This window comes from Geotrypetes seraphini, chromosome 2 (assembly GCF_902459505.1).
Source record: "Geotrypetes seraphini chromosome 2, aGeoSer1.1, whole genome shotgun sequence".
Lineage (NCBI taxonomy): Eukaryota > Metazoa > Chordata > Amphibia > Gymnophiona > Dermophiidae > Geotrypetes > Geotrypetes seraphini.
The window spans coordinates 443397964-443424567 of NC_047085.1; the positions used below are offsets into that span (position 1 = coordinate 443397964).

Here is a 26604-nt window from a genome sequence, read left to right on the forward strand (position 1 = left end):
ATCCTATTCAAGTTCGCTTGCTTCTGCTACAAAACAGTATTTGGTATATCCCCAAGTTACCTCAACCCACACTTCAGTCTAAATTACAACAATAAGAACTTCCGCAGAATTCATCTTTTCGCCTTCCCCTCCCTAAAACTATGTAATTTCAAAAGGTTCCTTGACAAAACCTTCTCCTTCCAGGCAGCTAAACTGAACCCATGGCTAGCCCAAATTGTGCTCAATGCCCCCACCTACCTTGACTTCAGAAAAAAACTCAAAACACACTTATTCCACGGACAGAACCCTTAATACACCCTCTTCTACTCCTATCACCTTCCATCAATGAATCTGAATCTCCACCTACTCCTTTTTATTGTACTCTCCTAACCTGTTAACTTCAACAACCTATATTTTCCTGTATATTGACCTTCTTACTATACATTCCTGTATTCCCGTATATGACCTTCCTATTGTACATTCTTGTATATTCCTGTTTACGACCTTCTCATTGTACATTCCTGCCTGTTAACTTCAAAGACTTTATTGTTTGTAACCTTGATTAATTGATGTGAACCGCCTAGAACTCCCTGGGTATGGTGGTATACAAAATAAAGTTATTATTATAGAGACGTTTAAATACCTATGTGGCATAAATGCGCATGATTCAAGTCTCTTTCATTTGAAAGGAAGCTCTGGAATGAGTGGGCATAGGATGAAGTTAAGAGGTGATAGGCTCAGAAGTAATCTTTGGAAATACATTTTTACAGAAAGGGTGGTAGATGTGTGGAACAGTCTCCCGGAAGAAGTGGTGGAGACAGAGACTGTGTCTGAATTCAAGAAGGTGAGGGATCTCTTAGGGCGAGAAAGAGCTAATGGTTACTGTGGATGGGCCTTTATCTACCAACTTTCTCCGTTTCTATTTTACACACACACACAAGTAATGTAGCCCTCGCACAAGCCACCTCCCTCAGCTCACGGCGCAGGCGCGAGCCGGAACGCTCGACGTCGTCCCGTCGCAAAAGAAAGGCGTGGAGGGGGCACGCGCTGGTCAGCGGGGAGCGCGCACGTATATGTTTGGCTGCGGTAGACGAGCAGCTTCGTGTAAAGCAGCGGGGCTGGCGGCAGGATGGACGAGGACGTTCTAACGACGCTGAAGATTTTAATTATCGGCGAGAGTGGGGTGGGAAAGTCCAGGTGAGGGCACCGAGAGAATGGTTCGGACCTGAAGGGGGTTAGAAGAGCCAAGTTACGGGGTTTTCGCCTCCTCTGGATTGTTGTTTTTAATCCTGGCTGATGGCCTATGGGAGCTTGGCCTGGTTATCTGCCTCGCCTAGGACCCCCCCCCCCCCCACACACACACCTACTCTGGGCTCTGTGTGGAGTACTGTGAGAGTTTTGGTTTAGGTTTCCGCTGGGGGGGGGGGCTGGGGGGGGAACTGAAAGGGCTGGTAGGCGACCCGCGATGTTGTGGCTAATTAAGTATAAAGACTCAACCGACCTATTGTTATGTGCTTTTGTGTATAACTTATGGTAGCGCACAGGTTGTTTATCGCTTGTATTTTTTTTCTTCTTCAAATAATCCTTTAGACGTACCTTGCTACGAAGTCTATTCACATTTTAAAATGGCTGAGTACAAATATAGTACTGTAGTTCTTAGTATACAATCAGATTTTCTTTATGATTAAGCACCTATCGCTGTTTCCTGTAGCATTTTCCCCCCCCCCCCACTTTATGACTTGGAAGGCGCTGAAATAAAGAGCCTTGTTTAAAGGTAAAGCAAAATTCTATAGTATAGAAAGTAGATATTTTCTGATAAATAAAATACATTGTATTACAAGAGATCAATAAAATTGGCCTTTTATTACAGTAGCATAAAGTACTGTATCTTGTTAACAAGAACAGGGAGAGGAATTTTTCCGGGTCTTAGTCCCCTTGAAGTTTGGCAGTCCAAATGCCCACATTTAAACCCTCAAGTACCACAGTTGAGGTAACTGGAACTCATCTACACAAAAAATCCATAGCACCCGCAAGACATCTTTTCAGAATGCTAAATTTAATCTTAGCAAATATACAAAAAGCCTATAAAGATACTGTATAGTACATTGAAAAAAACCTGTTAAATGTAGTTCAGAAATACTGTTTTTACTTAATAGCCTTAACCTGTTTTTCTTAAGGCAAATAAAAGTATGACTTTCTTTTCCAAAAGAAGACAGCTATTGTAAATACTGGTTGGTTTCAGACCTTTTTCATCTTATTATAAGGCCTTTCTTTGTTAGGTAAACATGCACTTCTGTTTGCACATTCTGGCTGCCTTTTCCTAATACTGTATAAGTAGAATCTGCTAGCATTTCTCACTAACTCAAGACAATTTTTTTACATTTTCCCAGACAAAATGTTAATGCCAAGTTCTTCAGATCCACAGTGGCTAAATAGAGGAATGTTGGTTTATGTTTTACTATTTAGCATGTTTATTACACAGTAAAATATTCTTAGATTACCTCTAAAGGAAAGTTTGCTGACCTTTCTATCAGAAGGGTCTTTTTAACTGACTTATTATGCCAACCATTAAACAAGTTTGAGTGGGGACATGGAAATGAGTTGAGACATTTCAGCTAATTATATTACTCTTAATGTTTATTTTAATTTATTTATTATACTTTGGTTTGTAAATACTAAGATGTGTGTACTGTTTTTAAATGGAGCATATTGACACTTTATAACTGTATTCCATTTACAGTTTTAAGGCACCTTTTATGAAGGTGCGTTAGTGCCTTAAAACACAGAATAGCGCGTGTTAAAATGCCACGCGTGCTAGCCACTACCGCCACCTCTTGAGCAGGCAGTAGTGTTTCGGCTAGCGCACGCTAATCCGGTGCATGCGCTAAAAAAGCTAGCGCACCTTCGTAAAAGGAGCCCCCAGTTTCTGTAGAGTATCACTCAATAAGGATCTGGCATAGTAAGCAGAATAGGGAAAACACTGTACTATATCCAGTTTAAACATTTCTCTTTTTAACATAAAGAGGCAAACAGCATTCAGAAAGAGGCAAAAATGTTTTTCTGGTGTCCTGCATTGAATTATTTAGGGGTCCTCATGTAGAGCACTACTGATCACTGTATATGGGGCAGGTTTATCACAGTAGTATTGATGGTGCTTTGAAAGAGTGAGCGATGTCGCAAGAGTCTTGTGATGACATTTTAGAGTTGAGCATTCTTCTCTACCTAGGTCATGTTTTAGTCTAAATACCATGTCAAAGTTGACAAGCAGGCACATTTGATATGTATGTACTGTAGCTGTCCAGGTTTTTTTCAAAGAAAAAGTAGCACTTCTGAAAACAAAATTTAAGTGTGAATATGGCAACTAAAAGGATAACTTGCTTTTTAGAATAACATTGACCACTTTGACTGAAGTGTAAATGTATGTTACATTCCAGACAATCCAAATAGCTGTAAATTCCAGCGTTCCCTGTTTTTGATAAGGAACATCACCTCAGTATCTTAATAGATGCTGCCTTTTAAATTTAGTGTATTTTGTGTACACCTTGATAGTAATCCATAAGACAGGGTCTGTTGGATATCAGATTAGTATTTGATTTACTAGAAGCACTTTCAGTACTTAAGTTCTGCTAAAGAGAGTTTCTTCTGAATTTCTTAGAATGCCATGTATGAACATAAGAATAGAGCTTAGAGGAATGTAGTATACCATGGAAATACCACAGAAACAGTGACAAATGGCCTCTAATACTGTGCAAAATGTAAAGATAGTAGATGTAAATTTTTAAAAAAACTGACAAAACAATCACCACTTTACAAATTAGAAATAAAACAAAAATGTAAAATAAGAAAATACCATTTTATTGGACTAATCCATTAGCTTTCTTAGGCCAAAACCTCCTTCAGGTCAGTACAGTATACTGCTGTTATGGTATCCTATCTTGATCTGAGGAAGGGGATTTGGACTCCGAAAGTTAGTATAAAAGTATTAAAATTAGTCCAATAAAAATATTTTTATTTCCATTTTTTGTTTATAAAATATATATCAACACAACTACAATACTAGTTCTAAAGCATCAAAAATAATCTTTTCTACCTTTTGTCGTTTCTGTTTTAATCATCTCTTCACTCTTCTTTTATCCAGTGTCTGTCCTCTCTCTCCCTTCCATGCAGCATCTGCCCCTTTCATCCAGCCTCTGCTTTTTGCTCCCTATCCATCCACTGTCTGCCCTGTCTGTCTCTTCCACCCACTGTCCTCCCTCTTCAATATGGCATCTTCCCTCTTTCTATGTCCCTTCTATAAACTGTCTTATCCTGTGCTCCTTCTCTTTTATACATGATTGATCAGCTTCATTCTCTCCCCATTTGCTCTGTCTCCACTCCCTCCCCTATGCTCTGGCATCTCTCTTCTTTTCCTTCCTTCCCACTCCACCCCAAGGTCTGGCATCTGTCCCCTTCCCTCCCTCCATTCTCTGCAATCTCCTCTCCTTCCTTCTATCTCTTCCTCCCTATCCATGCTCTGGCATTTCCTCTCCTTCCCTCCCTCGTCTGGTATCTCCCTCCCTCTTCCCAGTTGGGTGTAGCAATTCTCTTCCTTTTTTAATATTGATCTGATTTACATGTAGTGAAGCTTTTTTTATTTTTTATTGCATCCATATTAATTTGGGATGACATGCATTTTTTGAGCCATATGCAGATAAAAAATTTAATGTACTTTATTGTCCTTGCGCTATTTTTCTTTAAAATATAATAAAGATCGGATCTGGTAACAAGCATTGACATGTAGCTAAGACCCATATTTTTCAAGTTTAGATTTATGTGTATTTATTTACTTTTGCATCTTTTATAGCCTCCTACTAAGGTTCACAGATGATACATTTGATCCAGAACTTGCTGCAACAATTGGTAAGTTCAGACAGTAAAGAATTTTACAATTTTGCTGTAACTAAAATAAGACACAGTTTTAGTGTCCTACTTTTACCACTCAGGTTTATGCCAGAAAGAGTAGCCGATATGAAATATCAGAAGTCCTACTGCAATTATGCAATTATTGCAAACTGTGTGCTGTGGTGAGATTCAAGGTATGCTGTGGGAACTGGAGAGGTGCTGATGCTGGCTAACTACCTAAAGTGAGAGGCACGTCTTGTAGGCAGCCAGCACCCACGCTGCTTCTAGCCAGTGCCTCTCCTGCTCCAGCACTTCCCACTGGCAGCTCGGGGCCGCATCTGGAGGGTCTTTGAGCATTCACAGACAGTCACTCTACTGCACATGCGCAGGTGCCTTCCTGCCTGATATGTGAGCTGCGGACCCTTAATCTTACTTTGTCCACAGAGCAGACAGGATGTATTTGAGGAGAACAGTGGTAATTGCATGTTAAGTAGTGTGTTCCTGAAGGTTTGCTCCTTTTACATATTTTGGTCTTCTTTTACTTTATTTACTTCTCCCAATACTATTTGTGTAATTTGGGCATTTTAAGTTTCTTTATTTCTCATCATGCTAGGCCTGTTTTTGGGCAGGAACCTTGTCCTCAACTAGAGCAATTCTTTCACAATGTCTAAGAAGACCCTCAAATAACTTCAAGAGATGTTCCCGATGAATTTGGTGCATTAGGTGCCTAGGATCTGACTATGATTCTAATGATCTGTCTTTTCTCAAATGCACATCAGAACTCGGAAGGCTTGGGAGGTTCATCACAAGAAGCTGTTTTGGCTCCTTGAAACCAGGTCCATCGACTTAAGTATAGGAAACATCATCATCGATGGCTGCCTAGGCATCGGAAACCACTGGGAGTGTACCAGTATAAATGTGAAGGGTCTCCACCTCACTTGGTCAGGTGCTTTTATTCAGCCCTAGGACGGGTCTGAATTGGGCCCAACATAAAGGATGCATGCTGGCTCGATGTCATCCTACTCTGTACCAAGGTATTGTGTTGTTGAGCATCAGGGGAAGCCTAAGAAGCATCAGCATCTCTCCTCTTTGATGCATGGTGTTAAAAGCACTATGACATTGGACACACTTATTCTTAAGAAGCATTGGCATTAGGAGGATTGCTCTTCCACTTTAGTGGAGATGCTGCTATACAAGTTGTTGGGCAGCCAGGTACCTGCTTCTGGCACAGATTCCTTCTCAAGCTGTTCTTATACCAGCTTCCCAGTATTTGCTGATGCTTATTTCTGATAAGTGGTACCAGGCAATCCTCGGGGAGGAGTTGGTGCAGATTCTACAGCTGCAAGCTACTCTGGCATCACACACTTACACCTGTGGAATGCCTTCCCTCCTTCTGAAACTCAACAAGAAACTGTGCACTGAGCCCCAATACCAGAGCCTTAAAGGACATCGGAGTCTGTCATAGACCGGGGGTGGGAGATGGTTAGCCTTCCCGATGTCAAATAAGAATGTATCTCATTCTAGAAAGTGTACATATCGTTCCGCCAATCTGAGAGAGGCTGAGTCCCTTGTGGACTCTTGATTTGGGACTGCTGTTGGAACTCAGATGAGGATCCATGTTACTTCTCAAAGGTGGAGTCATATAACATGCCATCTCAGGATAGAAGAAAGTCTCCACTAGAGTCTCTCTCCTTCACCAGTTTTGTCAAGGAGATGGCTTCGGCAATCCCATTTAAGTTTGAGACAGTGTAGGAGCCTAGGGCCGAGATATTAAAAGCCTTGGACTGAGTCTCTGCCCAAGGAAGGGATTACAGTACCCTATCTTTAAGAACACAGTGAAGTGTCCTGGATTTAAGAGTCCAGCTTCCTCACCACTTTTTTGGTAGAATCCACTCTCAAGTGAACCAAAAGTACTAGGACTCGTGCATCGGTTCCCCCAGGCAGAGGGGCTAGGACCTTGGAATTTTTCAGGCCTTGATACTCATAGCCTGCACTCAGTCCTATTGGCTGTACATGACTGAGCATGTATTTGAGGTCTTTGACTCGCAAGACACTACCTTTTGGTTTATTCTCTTTCACAGGTGCAGGCTAAAGAACTTTGCCAGCTGGCCAAAAACAGCTGCAATGCAGAAAATACATGGCCAGGAGTATATATGTTACTTTTGACATCGTATCCAGACTCCTCTGCTATGGGTGGGGGAATGCATAGATTCTCATGGCTGTTTCTCTGACCTTGAGCCAGCAATTCGGGAGAGGTTTGCGGAGACTGCTTATTTGAGGGAAAGATGTAAGAGTTGGTGTAGTGGTGGGTTCAAACCCCAGACTGCTCCTTGTAACCCTGGGCAAGTCACTTAATCCTCCATTGTCCCAGGTACATTATATAGACTGTGAACCCACCGGGACAGATAGGGAAAAATGCTCGAGTACCTGATTATAGACTGCTTGGACAAGGTATGAAGCAGTTTACAAAAACCCCATTCCCATTCCTCAAAGACAGATCACCCAGATAGTTCAAAAAGTAAAAATTGTTTTTGTATATAGGACCAACAGTTCATATATAATATAGTTTTCTGATCCAGTTATAGAGCACTGTGGATCTCGCAGCACATCTTCGTTGGTCTACATTTTTCTAAAGATATCTTAGTCCACTAATCCACAGCCAACAATCTTAATCATTATGTAAGTGCCAATATCTCATTTTCAATTAAAGTATTTAAAATAGCATAATAGCAGCATGCACTTATCTTAAATGCTGTAAGCCTTCACAGAAGTAGCTTCTGGCATAATGTTTAACTTCAAAGGCTGCCTCAGGGAAGCAAATACTTTTCAGTTACCACCCTCCCACCCGTGTTTTATACGATCAGTAATGTACCACCTAATGTCAGAAATGCAGTAGTTATATCTTGTCCAATATTTCACTAATGTGCATTAACACATTCATGTTGATAACGTGATTTATACTTGTCTAGTTGTCCTACCAGTGTAAGACAAACTTGCATCATTAAAATGCCTGAGGAAACAAATGTTTTAAAGGATTTTCTAAATTTATTCAAAGATTCAGATACTCCATAAATTCTTTGGAAGTGCATTCCGTAACTGATGTTCCACCATCATAAAGATTGACACTGTATACATCTTGTGTCTTATTTGCTTGAAATCTGGGACATCGAGTAAGGCTTGATTCTCTGAACGCATAGGTCATCCTGGAACGTGAATTTTCAAAGTGGCAGCAAGACATAAAGGTTGTTTGTCTTGAAGAATTTTAAAAATTGTCAATCTTAAACCGGTGTAATTGTTTAAGAATTGGTGTAATGTGCCCATAATGATGGCACCCTGAAATGAGTCTAGCAGCTAAATTTTGTGCAGTCTGTACATCTCTTAAATCTTTTTACTTGACAAGCCAACCAACAATGAATTGCAGTAATACAAATAATGGCTAAACATAGGCCTGTACTACAGTTAGAAAATTAATAGAACTCAACAATTCCTTTAAATGACAAATCAGCTTTAACTTAAAAAATACTGTCTGAATCATTGATTTTATATATGGCTTCATAGTTTAAAAGGGGGACAAGAACAAATTATATAAAGTAACCTTAGAAACCACCACCACCAATAATCAACAGTACTTAACCTTTTTCCAGTCAATTCATTCCTGAAAGGTCCTTTCAATTCTATTTTACATACTTGGCTGTTGGGAGAATAGAGCAATATAGCAAGAATGTTTAGACAACCTTTGCAAGAGAGAATCACAAAGGATATTTGAGTTGGAAGCCTCCTTGAGTTATTTTGGGAAAGATATTATTCCATTTGTCTTTCAACAGGCAATCTCACAACTGTCATGGGGTGCTCTTCTGGGAGTTGAGGCTGAAGGATCATAATTTGGAACCCAAGCTTTACAAAATAGAATCTCTTAGGTTTTGGGTAGAGATCAGCAAAGTGGTTTATTATATATCTGTGTCACTTCTTGTTCTAAGGAAGGCAGTGCACTCTGACAGAATCAGACTGTCTTTTTTCTGATGATAATAAAATCAGTTATCAGTCCGAGTAGGTGCCCACTGAGCGGTAGGATCATCAAATGGTTTGGTTTCATATAACAACTAAAGTGGAGGGTAGGCATACAAAAATCAAAGTTCTGGATTTCAAACGTGTGTACTTTAGTAAAATGGAGGAGTATCTAAAGAAAGAGCTAATAGGATGGGAGGACATAAGGGAAGTAGAAAAACAGTGGTCTAAGCTGAAAGGAGTAATAAAAATAGCTACTGACCTTTATGTGAGGAAAATAAATAAAAACAAGAGATAAGGAAACTGATATGGTTCTCCAAACTAGTGGAAAAAATAAAGGCAAAAGAGTTGGCATTCGTGAAATATAAAAAAAAACTCAGAGGAGCACAAAAAGGAATATTGGATGAAAATGAAAGAAGCCAAGGGAGATACGTATGGCGAAAGTGTAGGCGGAAAAGAAAATGGCTAGAAATGATAAAGGGAGACAAATTTTTAGTAAAAGAGATGAAAAATGGAATTGCGAGACAAAGGAAAAAGCAGTTGTGCTAAACAAATACAGTGGTACCTTGGTTTACGAGCATAATTCGTTCCAGAAGCATGCTCGTATATCAAAGCGAGTTTCTCCATAGGAACTAAGGAAAACTCGCTTGATACATTCCCACCCCCCCCCCCCGAGGCCAGCGGCGCTGCTCTACCCCACCCCCAGGAACCAGCATTGCTCCCCCCGCTCATGAAGGCCCCCCCGCGTGATCTGCCATCCCCCCCACCACGATCTGGCATCCCCCACCCGAACACACTGCTTACCCCCATCTGGCACCGGCACCAACGCATAGGACATGCCGATGCCCGAAGATCTGCGTTTTCTTGTTTGCTGGGCCTTGAGCATCTGCGCATGCTCAAGGCCTTCAAGTTCACGCTCTCTCTGAGATTCTCGGGGGCGCTGCTCGCAAATCGAGGCAAGCTCGGTTTCCGAGGCGCTGATTTTGCAAATGTTTTGCTCGTCTTGCAAAACACTCGCAAACTGGTGCACTCGTAAACCGAGGTACCACTGTACTTCTGCTCTATGTTCAAGGAGGAAAAAACCTGGATAAGGACCACAATTGGCAGGCAAAATTACAAGTGAGAATGAAGTGGATACTTCCTTATTTATGGAAAAGTATTATGAACACCTTGAAAAATTAAAGGTGGACAAAGCCATGGGACTGGATGGGATCCATATCTGGAGATGGGAGTAGTTCCATGGGATTGGAGCTTAAGAGCCTCCTATGAGGAACTGTGTCGGAGTGGATGCAAGTCCTCTTCACAAAAGCGGTCGCAGAGATGAATCTGAAAGCTATAGGCCTATAAGCCTCTCTTTGGTTATTGGAAAAATAATGGAAACATTGCTGATGGAGAGGATAGTGAAATTCCTAGAATCAAATGAGTTACAAGATCCGAAACAGGAATTATCCCAGGACAAGCAGGCAGCATATTCTCACATGTGGGTGACGTCATCCACGGAGCCCCAGCGCGGACAGCTTTTCAAGCAAACTTGATTGAAGTTTCAAGTTTGCACACTGCACCACGCATGTGTGTGCCTTCCTGATCCACTAGAGGGCGCATACCCTCCTCATGGTCCTCAGTTCTTAGTTTTCCGCTGAGCCAGAAAGACCTTGTCTCTCTTCTCTGCGTTCTTCTAAGTGCCTTTCTGGCACCGCGGCTTCTTTATTTTGTTAGGGAGTCGCTGTGCGTTTGTTAATTGATCGTGTATTTCTTTGTTTCAAAAAAAAAAAAAAAAGAGGACTTTTTATTGTGTTTTCCTCCGGCAGGCCCTTCTAGGGCCTCAGCCATGCGGCTAGGCCTCATTTGCCTGCAGCTGTATTTTCTTCTTCCCTGGCCTCTCTCTGGGCTCACCTCGTGTGAGCAGAATGGCCGGGACCCTCTTTCCTTCGTTGGAATCGGACTGTGCAGCTTCGATCCCCGGTAAGTTTTTCTTTCTTTCTTTCTTCTAGGTGCGTTACCTCGGTAACGCCACCGGCTGAGTCTCAGGCATTCCAGGCATCGAGTGCGATCGTGCCCGCCTCTACGAGACCTTCAAAGCGTGCCTCCTTTCATGGGAATACTCATATCGAGGTTGCCCTTATGGAGTGCACTGCTGCACCTTTATTACCAGTTTCATTGGTACGGTGCCGACTTCTGAAACTCGATGTGCCTCGACGTCGACTGGAGCTTCGTGCCTCGACGTCGACTGGAGCTTCGTCCCTCGACCTCGACGGAGGCTTGGTGCCTCGACGGAGGCTTCGTGCCTCGCCGTCGACTGAGGCTTGGTGCCTCGACGGAGGCTTGGTGCCTCGACGGAGGCTTGGTGCCTCGACGGAGGCTTGGTGCCTCGACGGAGGCTTCGTGCCTCGACGGGGGCTGTGTGCCTCGACGTCGACGGGGGTTTCGTGCCTCGACGGAGGCTTCGTGCCTCGACGGAGGCTTCGTGCCTCGCCGTCGACTGAGGCTTGGTGCCTCGACGGAGGCTTGGTGCCTCGACGGAGGCTTGGTGCCTCGACGGAGGCTTGGTGCCTCGACGGAGGCTTGGTGCCTCGACGGAGGCTTGGTGCCTCGACGGAGGCTTGGTGCCTCGACGGAGGCTTGGTGCCTCGACGGAGGCTTGGTGCCCCGACGGAGGCTTCGTGCCTCGACGGGGGTTTCGTGCCTCGACGTCGACTGAGGCTTCGTGCCTCGGCGGAGGCTTCGTGCCTCGGCGGAGGCTGCGTGCCTCGACGGAGGCTGCGTGCCTCGACGGAGGCTGCGTGCCTCGACGGAGGCTTGGGGCCCCGACGGAGGCTTGGGGCCCCGACGGAGGCTTGGGGCCCCGACGGAGGCTTGGGGCCCCGACGGAGGCTTCGTGCCCCGACGGAGGCTTCGTGCCCCGACGGAGGCTTCGTGCCCCGACGGAGGCTTCGTGCCTCGACGGAGGCTTCGTGCCTCGACCTCGACGGAGGTTTCGTACGTCGAGGGAGGTTTCGTGCCTCGACGTCGACGGAGGCTTCGTGCCTCAACGGAGGCTTCGTACCTCGACGTCGACGAAGGTTTCGTGCCTCGACGGAGGCTTCGTGCCTCGACGGAGGCTTCGTACCTCGACGTCGACGAAGGTTTCGTGCCTCGACGGAGGCTTCGTGCCTCGATGGAGGCTTCGTGCCTCGACCTCGACGGAGGCTTCGTGCCTCGACCTCGACGGAGGCTTCGTGCCTCGACCTCGACGGAGGCTTCGTGCCTCGACCTCGACGGAGGCTTCGTGCCTCGACCTCGACGGAGGCTTCGTGCCTCGACCTCGACGGAGGCTTCGTGCCTCGACGTCGACGGAGGCTTCGTGCCTCGACGTCGACGGAGGCTTCGTGCCTCGACGTCGACTGGAGGCTTCGTGCCTCGACGTCGACTGGAGGCTTCGTGCCTCGACGTCGACTGGAGGCTTCGTGCCTCGACGTCGACTGGAGGCTTCGTGCCTCGACGTCGACTGGAGGCTTCGTGCCTCGACGTCGACTGGAGGCTTCGTGCCTCGACGTCGACTGGAGGCTTCGTGCCTCGACGTCGACTGGAGGCTTCGTGCCTCGACGTCGACTGGAGGTTTCGTGCCTCGACGTCGACTGGAGGTTTCGTGCCTCGACGTCGACTGGGGGCTTGGTGCCTCGACGTCGACTGGGGCTTGGTGCCTCGACGTCGATTGCGTCTTGGTGCCTCACCACCGCCTGAGGCCTTGTGCCTCGCCGTAGTATGCGGCGGGGTGCCTCGACGTCGTCTTAGGCTTTGTGCTTTGATTTTCTGACTCAATGTTGACTGGGGCTTGGGGTCTCGATGTCGACTGAGGCTGTGTGTCTTTGTACCTTCAACGTCGGCTGCGGCCGTGTGCTCCGCGTCATTTGACGCTGGGGCTTTGACGTCGCCTGAGGCTTGTGCCTCGACGTCGACTGAGGCTGAGGGCCTCATCGTCGGCTGGAGCTCGGTGCCTCGTCGTTGTCGAGGCTTCGTGCCGTCGACGGAAGCTTTGTGCCTTGACGTCACTTGGGCCGTTTTACCTCGGCAGCGGCTGAGGTATTGGGCCTCGGCGTCGACTGCGGGTTTGCGCCTCGGCGTCTCCAGCTCCGGTTCGAGAGGCTTCCCCGCTTTCTCTTCGGTTCATTCCGGGCAGCCGTGACGGAATCTTGTAGTGCGGAGTTTGGTTTCCTGGAGGAGACTCTCTCCCTGCTCCGGCTCTATTGCTCCCGCCATGCGTCATCTCGCTTGGCGCAGAGTGTGGCTGAGGATCCGAACCTCCAGGGTCGTCTCGCCGCTTTTACTTGCGTGAGTTCTGCGCTTCTTCAGGCCTCTCTTGCGGTGGCCACTAACCGCCTCTCAGACCGCGACTGGTCCTTCACCCCTCGGGACGCCTCCAGCTAAATCCCGTCTGCCTTGGTGGGTTGGTCTCCTTCTCCGGAGGGGCCCTCTGGATACCTTTCTTGTGTTATCTCGGCCTCCTTCGCAGCAGCCGCAATAGCTGCAGCAGCGCCGGGTTAGGGTTCAGCCGCCGGCTTCGGCGACTCCTGGCCGTCCTTTTGACTATTCTCGCATAGTCTCTGGGCTGCTCCCCTTCTGGGGATTCCTCCCCTCCCTTCGGGAGGGGTGTCTCTGTGTCTACGCACCGGGAGTATTGCCTCTCTTCTGTCGGTTGGGCATTCCCATCCTCCCTTCTGCGTCTGGTCCTGGCCCTTCGTGACCTGCACTAGTTTCTAGTACGGGAGTGGGTCAGACTCTGCCCACCCCGGTCTCGGGAGTCCGTCGGGGCGGACCTGGACCCAGTTTGTCTGCGCTCCTTCTTGTCTCGGCCTCAGGGGGAGGCCCTTGTTTGTTTATGCCGGAGGGTGGCCCCTCGGTCCGCCTCCGGTCTTTTCTGCCTCTGCCTCGGCAGGCTGCCTGTCGGCGCTTGAGTCAGCTGGTGTCTCAGCGGTCTTCGGCCTCGGCTGAGCTGTTGCTGATCCTTTTTGGATCAGGGGTCTCCACGGTGATGTCCCGCTGTTCGCCTGGTTTCATCTTCGTGTTCCCCGCTGGACCCGAGCATCTCAGTGATGGCAGGATCGGGATCCCGCTTCCCAGCACATTGTGGTGCCTCCCTCCTGGACACGCTCGTTTCGTTGGTGGGCCACCACTTCGTATCCCCGCATCAGAAGGTTCTGCCGATGGACTCCTCGGCATGGGCTTAGGGGTGCACCTCGACGGCCTTCGGACTCAGGGTCCTTGGTCGGGTGCAGACTGTCGCAGCCGCATCAATCTGATGGAGCTCCGGGCCATTTACAATGCCGTGGTGGATTTTCGTTATGGGTTGCAAGATTGCGGGGTCCTGGTGCGTCCCGACATCTCGGTGGCGTTGTTTCTGTGACCAAGCCAGGGTGTACAGGTTCCCTGTTACTTTGCAGGGAAGCCCTTCGTCATTGGCAGGGGACGTTACACCACTGCTTCTTTCTTCGGGCGGTGTTTTTCCAGGGCGTGCAGCATTGTCTGTTGGACACGTTGAGTCGCCCTTTTCGACCGCATGAATGGTTGCTCCATTCTCGGACTCTGCGGCATGTGGTTGTTCGGTGGGGAACCCAACAGGTAGTTCTGTTCGCTTCGCCCCTCACTCACTGGTTGCCTCGATATTGCTCGAGGATGTTCTCCTGGGTTCGCATCGAGGAGGATGCTTGCCTTCTCGATGGAATGGGCAGGTTCCTCTATGCGTTCCCTCCCTTTACTCTGATTCTCGGGTCTTTGATACACCTCCTGTCGGTCTGCGCCACCAGGATCTTGATGGCTCCTCTGTGGCCCTGGCGGCCATGGTTCTCCCTGCTCCTCCAGCGTGTCAGGGAGACTCAGCTTCTACCTATGTTCCCGTCTCCGCTGTCTCAGTGTTGCGGTTTCTGTTGCATTCCAATCTGCAGTCTCTACACTTATCAGCTTGGTTCCTCGCTACGTGCCTCCCTCCTTCTGTTTCTCTCAGTCGGTGGGGGTGTTCTCGAGGCCTCTCGAAAGATCTCCACTCGGCAATGCTTTTCCCAGATATGGTCCTGATTTGCTGAGTGGTGTGCTGAGCACCGCATGGATTCGCTCTCTGCCTCCTTGCCTTCAGTGCTGGATTTTCTGTTGCACTTGTCTCGGTCTGGTCTCAAATCTACATCTATTCGAGTCCACCTCTGTGCTTTTGCTGCCTTTCTTCGGCCGCTAAATGGGACGCTGCTCTCCGTCCACCAGATGGTTTCCCGTTTTATGAGGGATCTCTTCATTGTACATCCCTCCGGTGGTTTGGGATCTTTGTGTGTTCCTGGCTCAATTGGTGAAACCTCCATTTGATTCCATTGATGAAGCTCTTTTGAATTACTTCACCTGGCAGGTGGGTTTCCTGGTTGCTCTCACGTCTGCTCGCAGAGTCAGTGAGCTGCAAGCTCTGGTTGCGGACCCGTCTTTTCCTGTATTTTTAACCCCAGTTCTTGTCCAGGGTGGTTTCGGACTTCCCTTTCGATCTTTCCATTGTTCTTCCGGTCTTTTTTCCGAAGCCCCACTCGCCTCCTAGCGAGGTGGCGCTTCACACAATTGACTGTCAGAGGGCGTTGGCTTTTTGTCTTCAACGCACTCAGTCTCCTTGGACGGTTCCTCAATTCTTTTTGTCCTTCGACCCTAATTGGTTGGGACGCCCAGTTTCCAAGCGCACCTTGTCCAACTGGTTGGCTGCTTGTTTTTCCTTTTGCTACGCTCAGGCTGGTCTCGCGCTGCAATGTCGAGTCACGGGACATAAAGTCCGAGCGATGGCGGCTTCTGTAGCTTTCCTCAGGTCGACGCCTATCGAGGAGATTTGCAAGGCTGCCACTTGGCTTTCGGTTCATACTTTCACCTCCCACTACTGCCTGGATACTCTGTCCAGGAGCGACGGCCGGTTTGGCCAGTCGGTTTTGCGTAATCTGTTTTCTTGTATTGCCAACTTCCCTCCGTCCCTTTTTGGTTAGCTTGGAGGTCACCCACATGTGAGAATATGCTGCCTGCTTGTCCTGGGATAAAGCACAGTTACTTACCGTAACAGGTGTTATCCAGGGACAGCAGGCAGATATTCTCACAACCCGCCCGCCTCCCCGAGGTTGGCTTCTTTGCTAGCTATCTGAACTGAGGACCATGAGGAGGGTATGCGCCCTCTAGTGGATCAGGAAGGCACACACATGCGTGGTGCAGTGTGCAAACTTGAAACTTCAATCAAGTTTGCTTGAAAAGCTGTCCGCGCTGGGGCTCCGTGGATGACGTCACCCACATGTGAGAATATCTGCCTGCTGTCCCTGGATAACACCTGTTACGGTAAGTAACTGTGCTGTTCTGCTTCACGCAACGAGTAGTGGACACCTGGAATGCTCTCTCAGAAGAGGTAATTGCGGAATCCACCGTTCTAGGATTTAAGGGTAAGTTAGATGTACATCTCTTTATGAGTGGCATAAGGTGACATATGTAAGGGTAAGCTAGATGCACATCTCCTTAGGAGAAGCTTGGAATGATATGGGGACTAAAACTATGCCAGGGTACATGTGTGCGGATCGCCGGACTTGATGGATCTAGGGTCTGTTCCGGAGATGGCACTTCTTATGTTCTTAAGTAAGTTATATCTAGCGCATTTACTTGATCTATCTCTCAGGTCACACAGTCAAATAATTCAATCAGATTCATCTGGCACGATTTACCTCTAGTAAAGCCATGATATTTGTCCTGAACTTGTCCCCCCTTAGCTTCAGTCCATGTCCTCTTGTCCGTGTCACATTGGACATAGTAAAAAAAAAATTTTCCTGCTCTATTTTGTCGATTCCTTTCTGAATTTTGAAAGTCTTGATCATATCCCCTCGCAGTCTCCTCTTCTCAAGGGAGAACAATCCCAGTCTTAAGTTGTTCCTCGTATTCCAAGTTCTCCATGCCCTTTATTAGCTTCATTGCTCATCTCTGCACTCTCTCGAGTATTTTTATATCCTTCTTTAGGTATGGAGACCAATGTTGGACGCAATATTCCAAGTGTGGTCTGACCATCGCTCTATAAAGCGGAAGTATTACTTTCTCCGATCTGCTCGTGATTCCCTTCTTTATCATGCCTAGCATTCTGTTCGTGTTCTTTGCTGCCGCCGCACATTGCACCCGCCGCACATTGCACCAACGGCTTCAGGGTCCTATCGATTAATATGCCCAGGTCTCTTTCCTGTTCGGTTTTTCCCAGAGTTGCACCTGACATACTATACTCGTGTTCCTTATTCTTTCTGCCTAAGTGCATCACTTTGCATTTTTCCACATTAAACTTCATCTGCCATTTATCTGCCCAATTTTCCAAACGGCTCAAGTCACTCTGGAGTTCCTCACTGTCCTGCGATTTGATTGCCCGGCAAAGCCTTTGACCCAGTTCCTCATACAAAGCTCTTGAACAAACTTGACCAGCTGAAGTTAGGACCCAAAGTGGTGAAATGGGTTGGAAACTGGTTGATGGACAGACGTCAGAGGGTGCTGGTTAATTGAATTTGCTTGGAGAAAGGAAAGGGGAGTACTGGAGTGTTTCAAGGATCAGTACTGGGGTTGATCCTGTTCAATATATTTGTGAGCGATATTGCTGAAGGGTTAGAAGGAAAAGTTTGCCTTTATGCAGATGATGCCAAGATTGGTATCAGAGTGGACACATGAAAGGATCTGCAAAAGTTGGAAGAATGGTTTGATGTTTGGCAACTAAAATTCAGTGCGAAGTGATGCATTTGGTGAGCAGAAATCTGAGGCTGATATGCATGGATGGGGAGAGGGACCTTGGGGTGATAGTATCTGAGGATCTGAAGGCGACAAAGCAGTGTAACAAGGCAGTAGCTGTAGCCAGGAGGATGCTAGGCTGTATATAGAGAGGTGTACTCAGCAGAAGAAATGAGATGTTCATGCCCCTATACAGGTTGGTGAGGCCCCACTTGGAGACTTGTGTTCAGTTTTGGAGGCCATACCTGGCCAAGGATAAAAAAAGACTCTAAGCGGTCCAGAGGAAAGTAACAAAAATAGTAGGAGCCTTGCAACGAAAGATGTATGAGAACAGACTAGAAGACCTCAACATGTATACTCTGGAGGAGAGAAGGGACAGGGGTAATATGATAGACATTTAAATATTTGAAAGGTATTAATATAGGACCAAATCTTTTCCAGAGAAGGGAAATTAGTAAAACTAGAGGATATACATTGAGGTTGAGGGGTGGTAGACTTAAGAGTAACGTTAGGAAATTCTTTTTCACAGAGAGTGTGATGGATGCCTAGAATGCCCTCCCGAGAGGTGGTGGAGAGGAAAACTGTGATGGAATTAAAAAAAGCATGGGATGAACAATGAGGATCGCTAATTAGAATATAAATGAGCAAACTTTCATAGTCTGAACCAAGCAAAGGAGATGGTTTGGATAGGCTGGAGTGAGCTTCAATGGCAGCTCCAGTAGTTGGAACCCAAGGACAGTACTGTGTAGACTTCTAAAATCTATGGCCCAGAAATAATAAAGAAAAAGAGACATTTTAATTTAAACATGAAATTGTAATGCATGTGATTACAGGGCAGACTGGATGGACCATTCAGGTCTTTATCTGCTGTCATTTACTATGTTACTATGGGCTAGATTCACTAAAGGATAGTGAGTCAATCACTGTTAGCCGATTCCTGGCCGATTTTAAAACAGCAATTGATTCACTATCAAACTCTGACTCAAAAGCGATTGAGTTGGGGCAGACCCTGACAATAGTGACAAGAGAAGCAGCCTCCTTTCACTGCTGTCGGGCCTTCTGCCGGCATTTTTAAATTTTTCTTTTTCTTTTTTTAACCGGGCAGATATTTTGTGTGTATTACACGTGCAAAATAACTACTCGATTAAAAAAAACACGGTCCTGCCAAAGAACAAAAAGCAGGAGGGATGCCAACTCCCTCTTGCCATCTCAAACACGGCCGGGCCCGGCCTGGCCCACCTCTCTCCCTAGGCTGGCTGGCTGGGCCCACCTCCTTCCCTGTACCTTTAAAATCATTGGCAGCAGGAAGAGTGCTCAGCCCCTCCTGTTCCAGGCCTCCTCTGACACCAACTGCGGCCTTAGGCCACACCCCGATACATCATGTGATGCACGGGGAGGGTCCTAAGGCCCTGATTGGCAAGGTGCCTCAGGCTCCTCCCTTGAGAGGTGCCTGTGGTGCCTCAGCCAATCAGGGACTTCCTTAGGGGTGTCGGTACAAGCATGACAGTGTCTGCTAGAAAGCCTTATTACTACTACTACAATTAATTATTTCTATAGCGCTACCAGATGCACGTAGCACTGCACAGAGTCACAAAGAATAAATAAACAGTCCCTGCTCAAAAGAGCTTACATTTTAAACAGGCAAGACAGACAAACAGGATGTCATGGATACAGTTAAGGGGAATGGTTAATCAGTGGGCTGGGTTGGAGGGCAAAGAAGTAGGGTTATGGATTGAAAGCTATATGAAAAGGTGAGTTTTCAGTCTGCTTTTAAACAAGGGAAGGGAAGGGGCTTAACGGACAAACTCGGGTAATTTATTCCAGGCATAGGATGTGGCTAGATGAAAAGAATGAAGTCTGGAATTGGCAGTGGAGGAGAAGGGTAATGCTAAGAGTGACTTTACTGAGAAACGGAGTTCTCTGAGAGGTGTATAAGGAGTGAGAAGCGAGGAGAGATATTGAGGAGTAGCAGAATGAAAACACTTTTAGGTCAGCAAGAACTGTATGCGATGGCAGATAGTGAGCCAGTGAAGTGATTTAAGGAGAGGGGTGATATGAGCTTAGTGAGGTTAGTAGAAGATGAGTCGTGCAACAGAGTTTTGCACAGATTGCAAGGGAGAGAGGTGACACTGCGGGATACTAGTTAAGAGTAGATTTCAGTAATCTAAGCGTGAGGTTACAAGAGCTTTGACAAGGATCCGGGTAGCGGAGAGGAAGGGGCAAATTTTGGTGATATTGAAGAGAGAGAGGCGACAGGTCTTAGCAGCTTGTTGGATATGCTTAGAAAATGAGAGATCAGAATTGAAGACCACTCCAAGGTTACGAGCAGAGACTGGAACAATGACAGTATTATTTACCGAGATGGAGTTCTTGGACATATTTAACTTCATATGATGGCATTACATCCAGGCAGCAATGTCAGCCAAATAAATAGAGACTTTTTCCTGGACTTTAGGTGAAATTTCAGGTGTAGAGAGGTAGATCTGGGAGTCATCAGCATATAGGTGATACTGGAAGCCATGGGAGGAGATCAGGGCACCGAGGGCAGAGGTGTAGAGAGAAGAGGTCCTAAAACAGAACTCTGAGGTACACCAACCGCTAGCGGGGTAGCAGCAAAAGAGGACCCACCAACACATACATGAGAGGTAGGAGGCAAACCAAGAGAGGACAGATTCACGGAATCTAAACGAGGACAGTATCAAAAGCAGCAGACAGGTCAAGAAGGATAAGGATAGAGTAAAGGCCCTTAGATCTGGCCATGAACAAGTCACTGCAGTGAAGGCAGTCTCTGTGGAGTGCTGGGGGCAAAAACCAGATTATAGAGGATCGAGAATCTGTTGAATCGAAAGGAAGTCCAGGCAGGACCGAATAGCACGCTGAAGTATCTTGGATGCTCATTCTCTTTCCTTGCATCACACCTGTCCCCTGCAGCGGCAGCGAACACCCCCCCACAAAGCAGCGGGACAGATGCCAAGTGTCACCTGTCCCCTGCTGCCAAGTGACCTCCTCGCCATTCAACACCTCCGACCCCCGCTTCCAATGTCTCCTCACCCTTACCTCTAAGTAGATGACCTGAGGGACGCAAATTCCTTCCTCCCAGCTGGCCTGCATCATCCAAAATGGGCCTTCCCCTCCCCAGTGCATCTTGGGATGCACTGGGAAGGGTCCCGAGTCTCTGGCCCAAGTTGTTTAAAGCTACTCCCATGGGAGGGTCCTTATACAACCTGGTCCAATCAGAGACTCGGGCCCCTCCCCGGATACACCGTGAAGGGGCTTAAGGCTCTGATTGGCCTGGACACCTAAGGCCCCCCCCTGTGGGGCATCTGAGCCAGTCAGCGCCTCAGTCCCCTCCCCGGTGCATCCAAAGATGCACCAGGAAGGGGAAAGCCCATTTTGGATAACGCAGGCCAGCTGGGAGGAGGGGGAGGGGCATTGGAGGCAGGGGGTTAGTGGGTGAGAATTGGCATCTCTCCCGCTGTGGGGTGTGCGCACAGGGGCAGGTGTTGCTTGGCAGCAGGAGAGAATGGGTATCTCTCCTGCTGCTGGGGGTGGATGGGAATTTTTTGGTTGGCAGTGGGAGAGATTGAACATCTCTCCCGCTGGTGTGTTTTGTTTATTTTTTTACGTGTATTTTCTACGCATGTGTCCATCACTATCACCAGCAATGGGCACATGCAAATTTAAAAATCTTTGCTGCTGTTCGTTGACCTAATTTGCATGTGCAATTTTTTTTGTCTTCCTTTTTTTCAATTTTGTTATCAAAATGGCTGCGTTAGCAGACCGTCGCTTTTTAACGCAGTTTTTTGAGAATCCTGGCCTAAATGAGGCAGTTAACTTTTCTCTCGTTCCACGCACCCCAACCACAAAATCTGTGGCTTTCCTCTGCAGGAGTAGCAGTCATTAGGGATTGCAGAATGCCTATTAAAGGCTTTAATTTATATTGGGCCTTGGATACCATTTTGCCTTGGGGATAACTGGCACACAAGGTATTGTTTGCCTGGGAGAGTGTGGGGGTGCTTGCTGTGCATTCTTGTAATGTGTGTATTAGGTTTTAAGTGGAATAGAAATAAAATAAAAAATAAGTGGATTACAATTTACATAATAAGGAAATTGATAATACACATAAACTTATTTTACAAATGAATCATTCATACAGTTTAAGCAGAATCAAAGGGTTACCAATCTGAAAAAAATGCCTTAAACAAATATGTTCAGATCTTGTCATTTAAATCGTTTCCATTGAGAACCTGCTACTGAAATTGCTGCCATCCATATTTTCTTGTAATGCACCTCACAAAGATGCTCAAGGATCATGAATTACAACTAAAGATGTTGATAAGCTCAAGCAAATTTTACATACATAGTAGAGAATGACACGGTGACAAAATTCATCACCGTTCCCGTCCCCGCGGATAACCGCGGGAAACCATCTTCATATCATTCTTTAAGGAGAGAGGGAAGAATCAGAATATGACCGGGCACAACCACTGACCCTCAAGCTTTGCTTTGAAGAATGCTGGTGTAGAAGGACTGAGGTTGAAATAGACATTAGAAAATGACATGGGATTATTTCCCGCGGTTATCCGCGGGGACAGGGACGGTGATGAATTTTGTCACCGTGTCATTCTCTAATACATAGCAAAATAGCTGCTATCCCACACTATTTGCTACAGGTTAGTTCATTGGCTGCTTCCTCTCAGTATAAGGTAAATGAAATCCCATTTTGAGATCACTTTGTTGAGTTGTTTTGATGTGCTAGTCTGATTCTAGCCTATTAACAATGAATCTATGATTTGTCTGCCTTTATACTATAACGCATCCCAAACCCTCCTGTGAACCACACAGCCAGTAGGTTTTTCGTGATTTGTGCAATGAATATGCATGAAAGAAAGTTGCATAACAAAGACAGATTTTGGAAGCAAAAATATACTCTTGACACTACTTAATTTTTAAAAATACTTTTTCCATTTATTTTCCAGGTGTTGACTTTAAAGTAAAAACTATTTCAGTCGATGGTAATAAAGCTAAGCTTGCAATATGGGTAAGTCTAGTCAAAATCTGTATCCACTTGCATTCTATAGTCTGGTTATACTGATGTGTGTATAAATGCATATAGTGTGGCTATCAAGGTTCCAGACTTGGAAGCCCTAATAGCACAAGCAAAATTGGATATTGCTATGGTTTTAGAGATATGGACAGAGTAGGGATGAAGATGTGATGAGAGGCATTTAATAAAAAAAGCAAGCTACTGAAGGATAGGATTATGGGAAAGAGAGAGGGGCAAAGGCACTTCATTTCTCCATAGACAAACAGGAAGAATGGGCGACTGGACCATTTCTGAGCTTGGGAAAACCTAGGTCTTTCTGAGCATGTGCAGCAGTTCCTGCATAGCCACTGCCATTCAGTTCTCTTAAGTCTTCTCTTATATATTTTTTTAAATTTATGCTATCCCCTAGACCAGGGGTAGGCAATTCCGGTCCTCGGGAGCTGGAGCCAGGTCAGGTTTTCAGGATATCCACAATGAATATGTATGAGATGGATTTGCATGCACTGCCTCCTTGATATGCAAATCTATCTCATGCATATTCATTGTGGATATCCTGAAAACCTGACCTGTCTCCGGCTCTCAAGGACCGGAATTGGGCAGGGGAGGGCTTCAATGGCTGGGAGGGTGTAGATGGGCTGGAGTAAGTCTTAACAGAGATTTTGGCAGTTGGAACCCAAGCACAGTACCGGGTAAAGCTTTGGATTCTTGCCCAGAAATAGCTAAGAAGAAAAATTACAAAAAATAAAATATTAAAAAAAAAAAAAAATTTAAATTGAATCAGGTTGGGCAGACTGGATGGACCATTCGGGTCTTTATCTGCCGTCATCTACTATGTTACTATGTATCCCTGCCTAGACCTCTATCGTCAGTGATGCAAGTTTTCTCCCATTATTGTATGTGTCACACTGAATGATTTCTCAACTTTAAACAAAATATTATACTGTATTATATAAAAGCTCAGTAAATAAAGCCATAAAAAATTACTTCATTTATTTAGGGAACAGCTATCCAATATCATACAATATATTATTATTATTATTATTATTAATACTAATAAATAATAATTACATTTGCTATACTATTACTACATTAGGCAGATCTAAGTGGTTTACAATCTAAAAAAAGTTCAGTGACTAGAAGAAAAACGCCAATGTATAGATAGGAAGTAAAGGTTACAGTTCAGTATACAGAGTATAGAATATCAGTTGATTAGTATACAAAAATGGTGTAAGAGATGAGAGGTTGTAGATGATGATTCTGCATGGGTGGTCTGGTTGCAGTGGGAATCCATATCTCTATGCTAAGTAGATGAAAAGACTTGCGTGAATAGCCTGAGTAGTGGTGGTGCTGGCTGGCTGGTAGGGGGTGCTATAATGCATTCCCGGGCATCTAAGGGCAGGGTTTGGTAAGTTACCCTGCTCAAGCCATATATCGAGTGCTACTTTAAATTCATTGAGGGAGGGAATTTTAAGGATAGAGGGGGTCAGAGTATTCCAAGTAGACGAGTCTGTAAAAAAAAAAAAAGAATGCTTGTTGAGTGGACTCAAGATGTGCTTGTTGTGGTCCAGGTAAGATTAAACTAGAATTGTTCAAAGAACGTAGGAGATGGACTGAATTCATAAACTTTGTAAGTCAGCAGGAGAATTTTATAAGTGATCCTCTGATTAACTGGGAACCAGTGATGAGATTTTAGAAAATTGATGACTGTTGTATCTACCAGCTTTAAAAAGAAATCTAATGGCCACATTTTGGTGAGTTTGTAGTCCTTTTATAGTGTAATCTGAGATACCTGTGTAAATGGTCCAGTTCTGAAACAAAAAAATGATATAGTATTAGAGCCTGAAAGGTGGTTAATAGGTGATGAATTGAGCGGAGCTGGCGAAAGATAAGAAAACTCACCTTAGAGTTGAAATTTGAGGAAGTAAAAAGCTGGCTGCTTAGCACTTCACGAAATGACTTCGGCTAAGCAGCCGGCCTTTCAGTGGTAGTTATGAGTCTGGCATTATCTCCTAGGTATCAGAAACTCAACTGGATTGATCTTGCTGCCGAAAAGAGGAAATGGGTCGGGAGATTTTGGGAGGGTACCACCAGCGAGCCAACAGGTGACTTTTTTTTTCTTTGTTTAGTACAAGTCTGTTTTGTGACAACTATTTTGTGACAAAGTCTAGATAGTTTTGCAAGGGGGCCATTGATGGGGTTGCAGAGTTCATTGGGAACAGTAGGCAAATATCATCTGCGTAAAAATGGCCTGAAATGCCTTGAGCTTGGATTAGTGAGGCAAGGGGACCTAAAAGGTTGAACAGGAGAGGTGAGAGAATGAAGCCTTTTGGCACTCCACAGTTTAATGGGTGGTTAGATGATAGAGAGAGAAGAATTTACCTTTAAATGTCCTGTTCATGAGGAAAGATTCAAACCAAGCTAGCACTGTTCTTGACAGTCTGAATTATTGTAAATGTTGAAGATGATGATGGTCCCTAGTGGACAGAGTTAGAATCAGTGCGCACAACTTTTTGAGTTTGACGAGAGACTCGGATGGTCTTATTGGAGGGCAGGGAAGGAAATATAATTACTCTCTGGGCCCATAAGGGGCTGGTGTGTGTTGGGCAGTTTTTGGATTCTGCTGGAGGGGGGGGGGCTAAGGGGTTTTGGGAGCTGAAGGAATAGTATGGGTTGGGAGCTAGAGACCTTTTTCCTTAACCTCCAGGTCAAACACTATATTCAGAGTTCTAGTGTGCTGGGGGACCTGCTCCAGGGGAAAACTAGGTTTGAACAACTGCTAGCCCCCATTTTGCAAGACTGTACCTATCAGATTTATAAATGTTTATCGGCTAGATGGGGACAGTTCCTCTCCTATATGGAAGCATAGGAAGTGGATTTGGGCAGACCCTTGTCCCAGGAAGAGTGGGAAATAATCTGGCATCATACAAAGTCTATGGGCCTGCCACTGTTTTGGTGGAAAATGGTTTTTATTGAGGTGGTACTATATACCAGTTCAATTAGCAAAGTGGGGAAGGGGAACTACAGACCGGTAAGTCTGACCTCGGTTCCAGGGAAGATGGCGGAAGCGCTGATAAAAGAAAGCATTGATGAACATCTAGATAGAAATAAACTTATGAAAACAAGCCAGCATGGCTTCTGCAAGGGAAGATCGTGCCTAACGAACTTATTGCACTTCGAAGGAATTAACAAACAAATGGACATCGCATACTTGGATTTCCAAAAGGCCTTTGACAAGGTAACCCATGAACACCTACTACGGAAACTGAAGAACCATGGGGTGGAAGGAGACGCTTATAGATGGATCAAAAATTGGTTGACGGGTAGGAAGCAAATGGTAGGAGTAAAGGGCCACTACTCTGACTGGAGGAAGGTCACGAGTGGTGTTCCGCAGGGGTCGATACTTGGACCGCTGCTGTTCAATATATTTATGAACGATCTAGAAACGGGGACGAAGTGCAAAGTAATAAAATTTGCAGACGATGCCAAACTATTTAGTGGAGTTGGGACTAAAGAGGACTGCGAGGAATTACAAAAGGACCTGAATAAGCTAGAAGAGTGGGCGATAAGATGGCAGATGAAGTTTAATGTAGAAAAATGTAAATTCTTGCATGTAGGGAACAGAAACCCGAAGTACAGCTATATGATGGGTGGGCTGGTAATGGGTGAAAGTACCCAAGAAAAGGATTTGGAGATAATGGTGGACAACACAATGAAGCCGTTGGCACAGTGCGCAGCGGCCTCTAAGAAGGCAAATAGAATGCTGGGTATTATCAAAAAAAGGCCATTACAACAAGATCGAAAGAGGTCATCCTGCCATTGTATCAAACAATGGTGCGCCCGCATCTGGAATACTGTGTCCAATATTGGTCGCCGTACCTAAAGAAAGATATGGCGATACTCGAGAGGGTTCAGAAAAGAGCGAAGCGATTGATTTGAGGTATGGAAAACCTTTCATATGCTGAAAG

At 45.8% G+C, this 26604-nt stretch overlaps 1 protein-coding gene across 1 annotated transcript in view; it reads left to right on the top strand.

The window, feature by feature from the left end:
* Positions 1–1019: 1019 nt before the first annotated feature.
* RAB18 (RAB18, member RAS oncogene family) overlaps positions 1020–26604 on the top strand; it is a 55320-nt gene continuing 29735 nt past the window's right edge. The window contains exons 1-3 of the mRNA XM_033931422.1: positions 1020–1176; positions 4823–4878; positions 22572–22633. Coding sequence (XP_033787313.1) covers positions 1109–1176; positions 4823–4878; positions 22572–22633 — 186 coding nt within the window. The 5' untranslated portion in view covers positions 1020–1108. The remainder of the gene's footprint in view (positions 1177–4822; positions 4879–22571; positions 22634–26604) is intronic.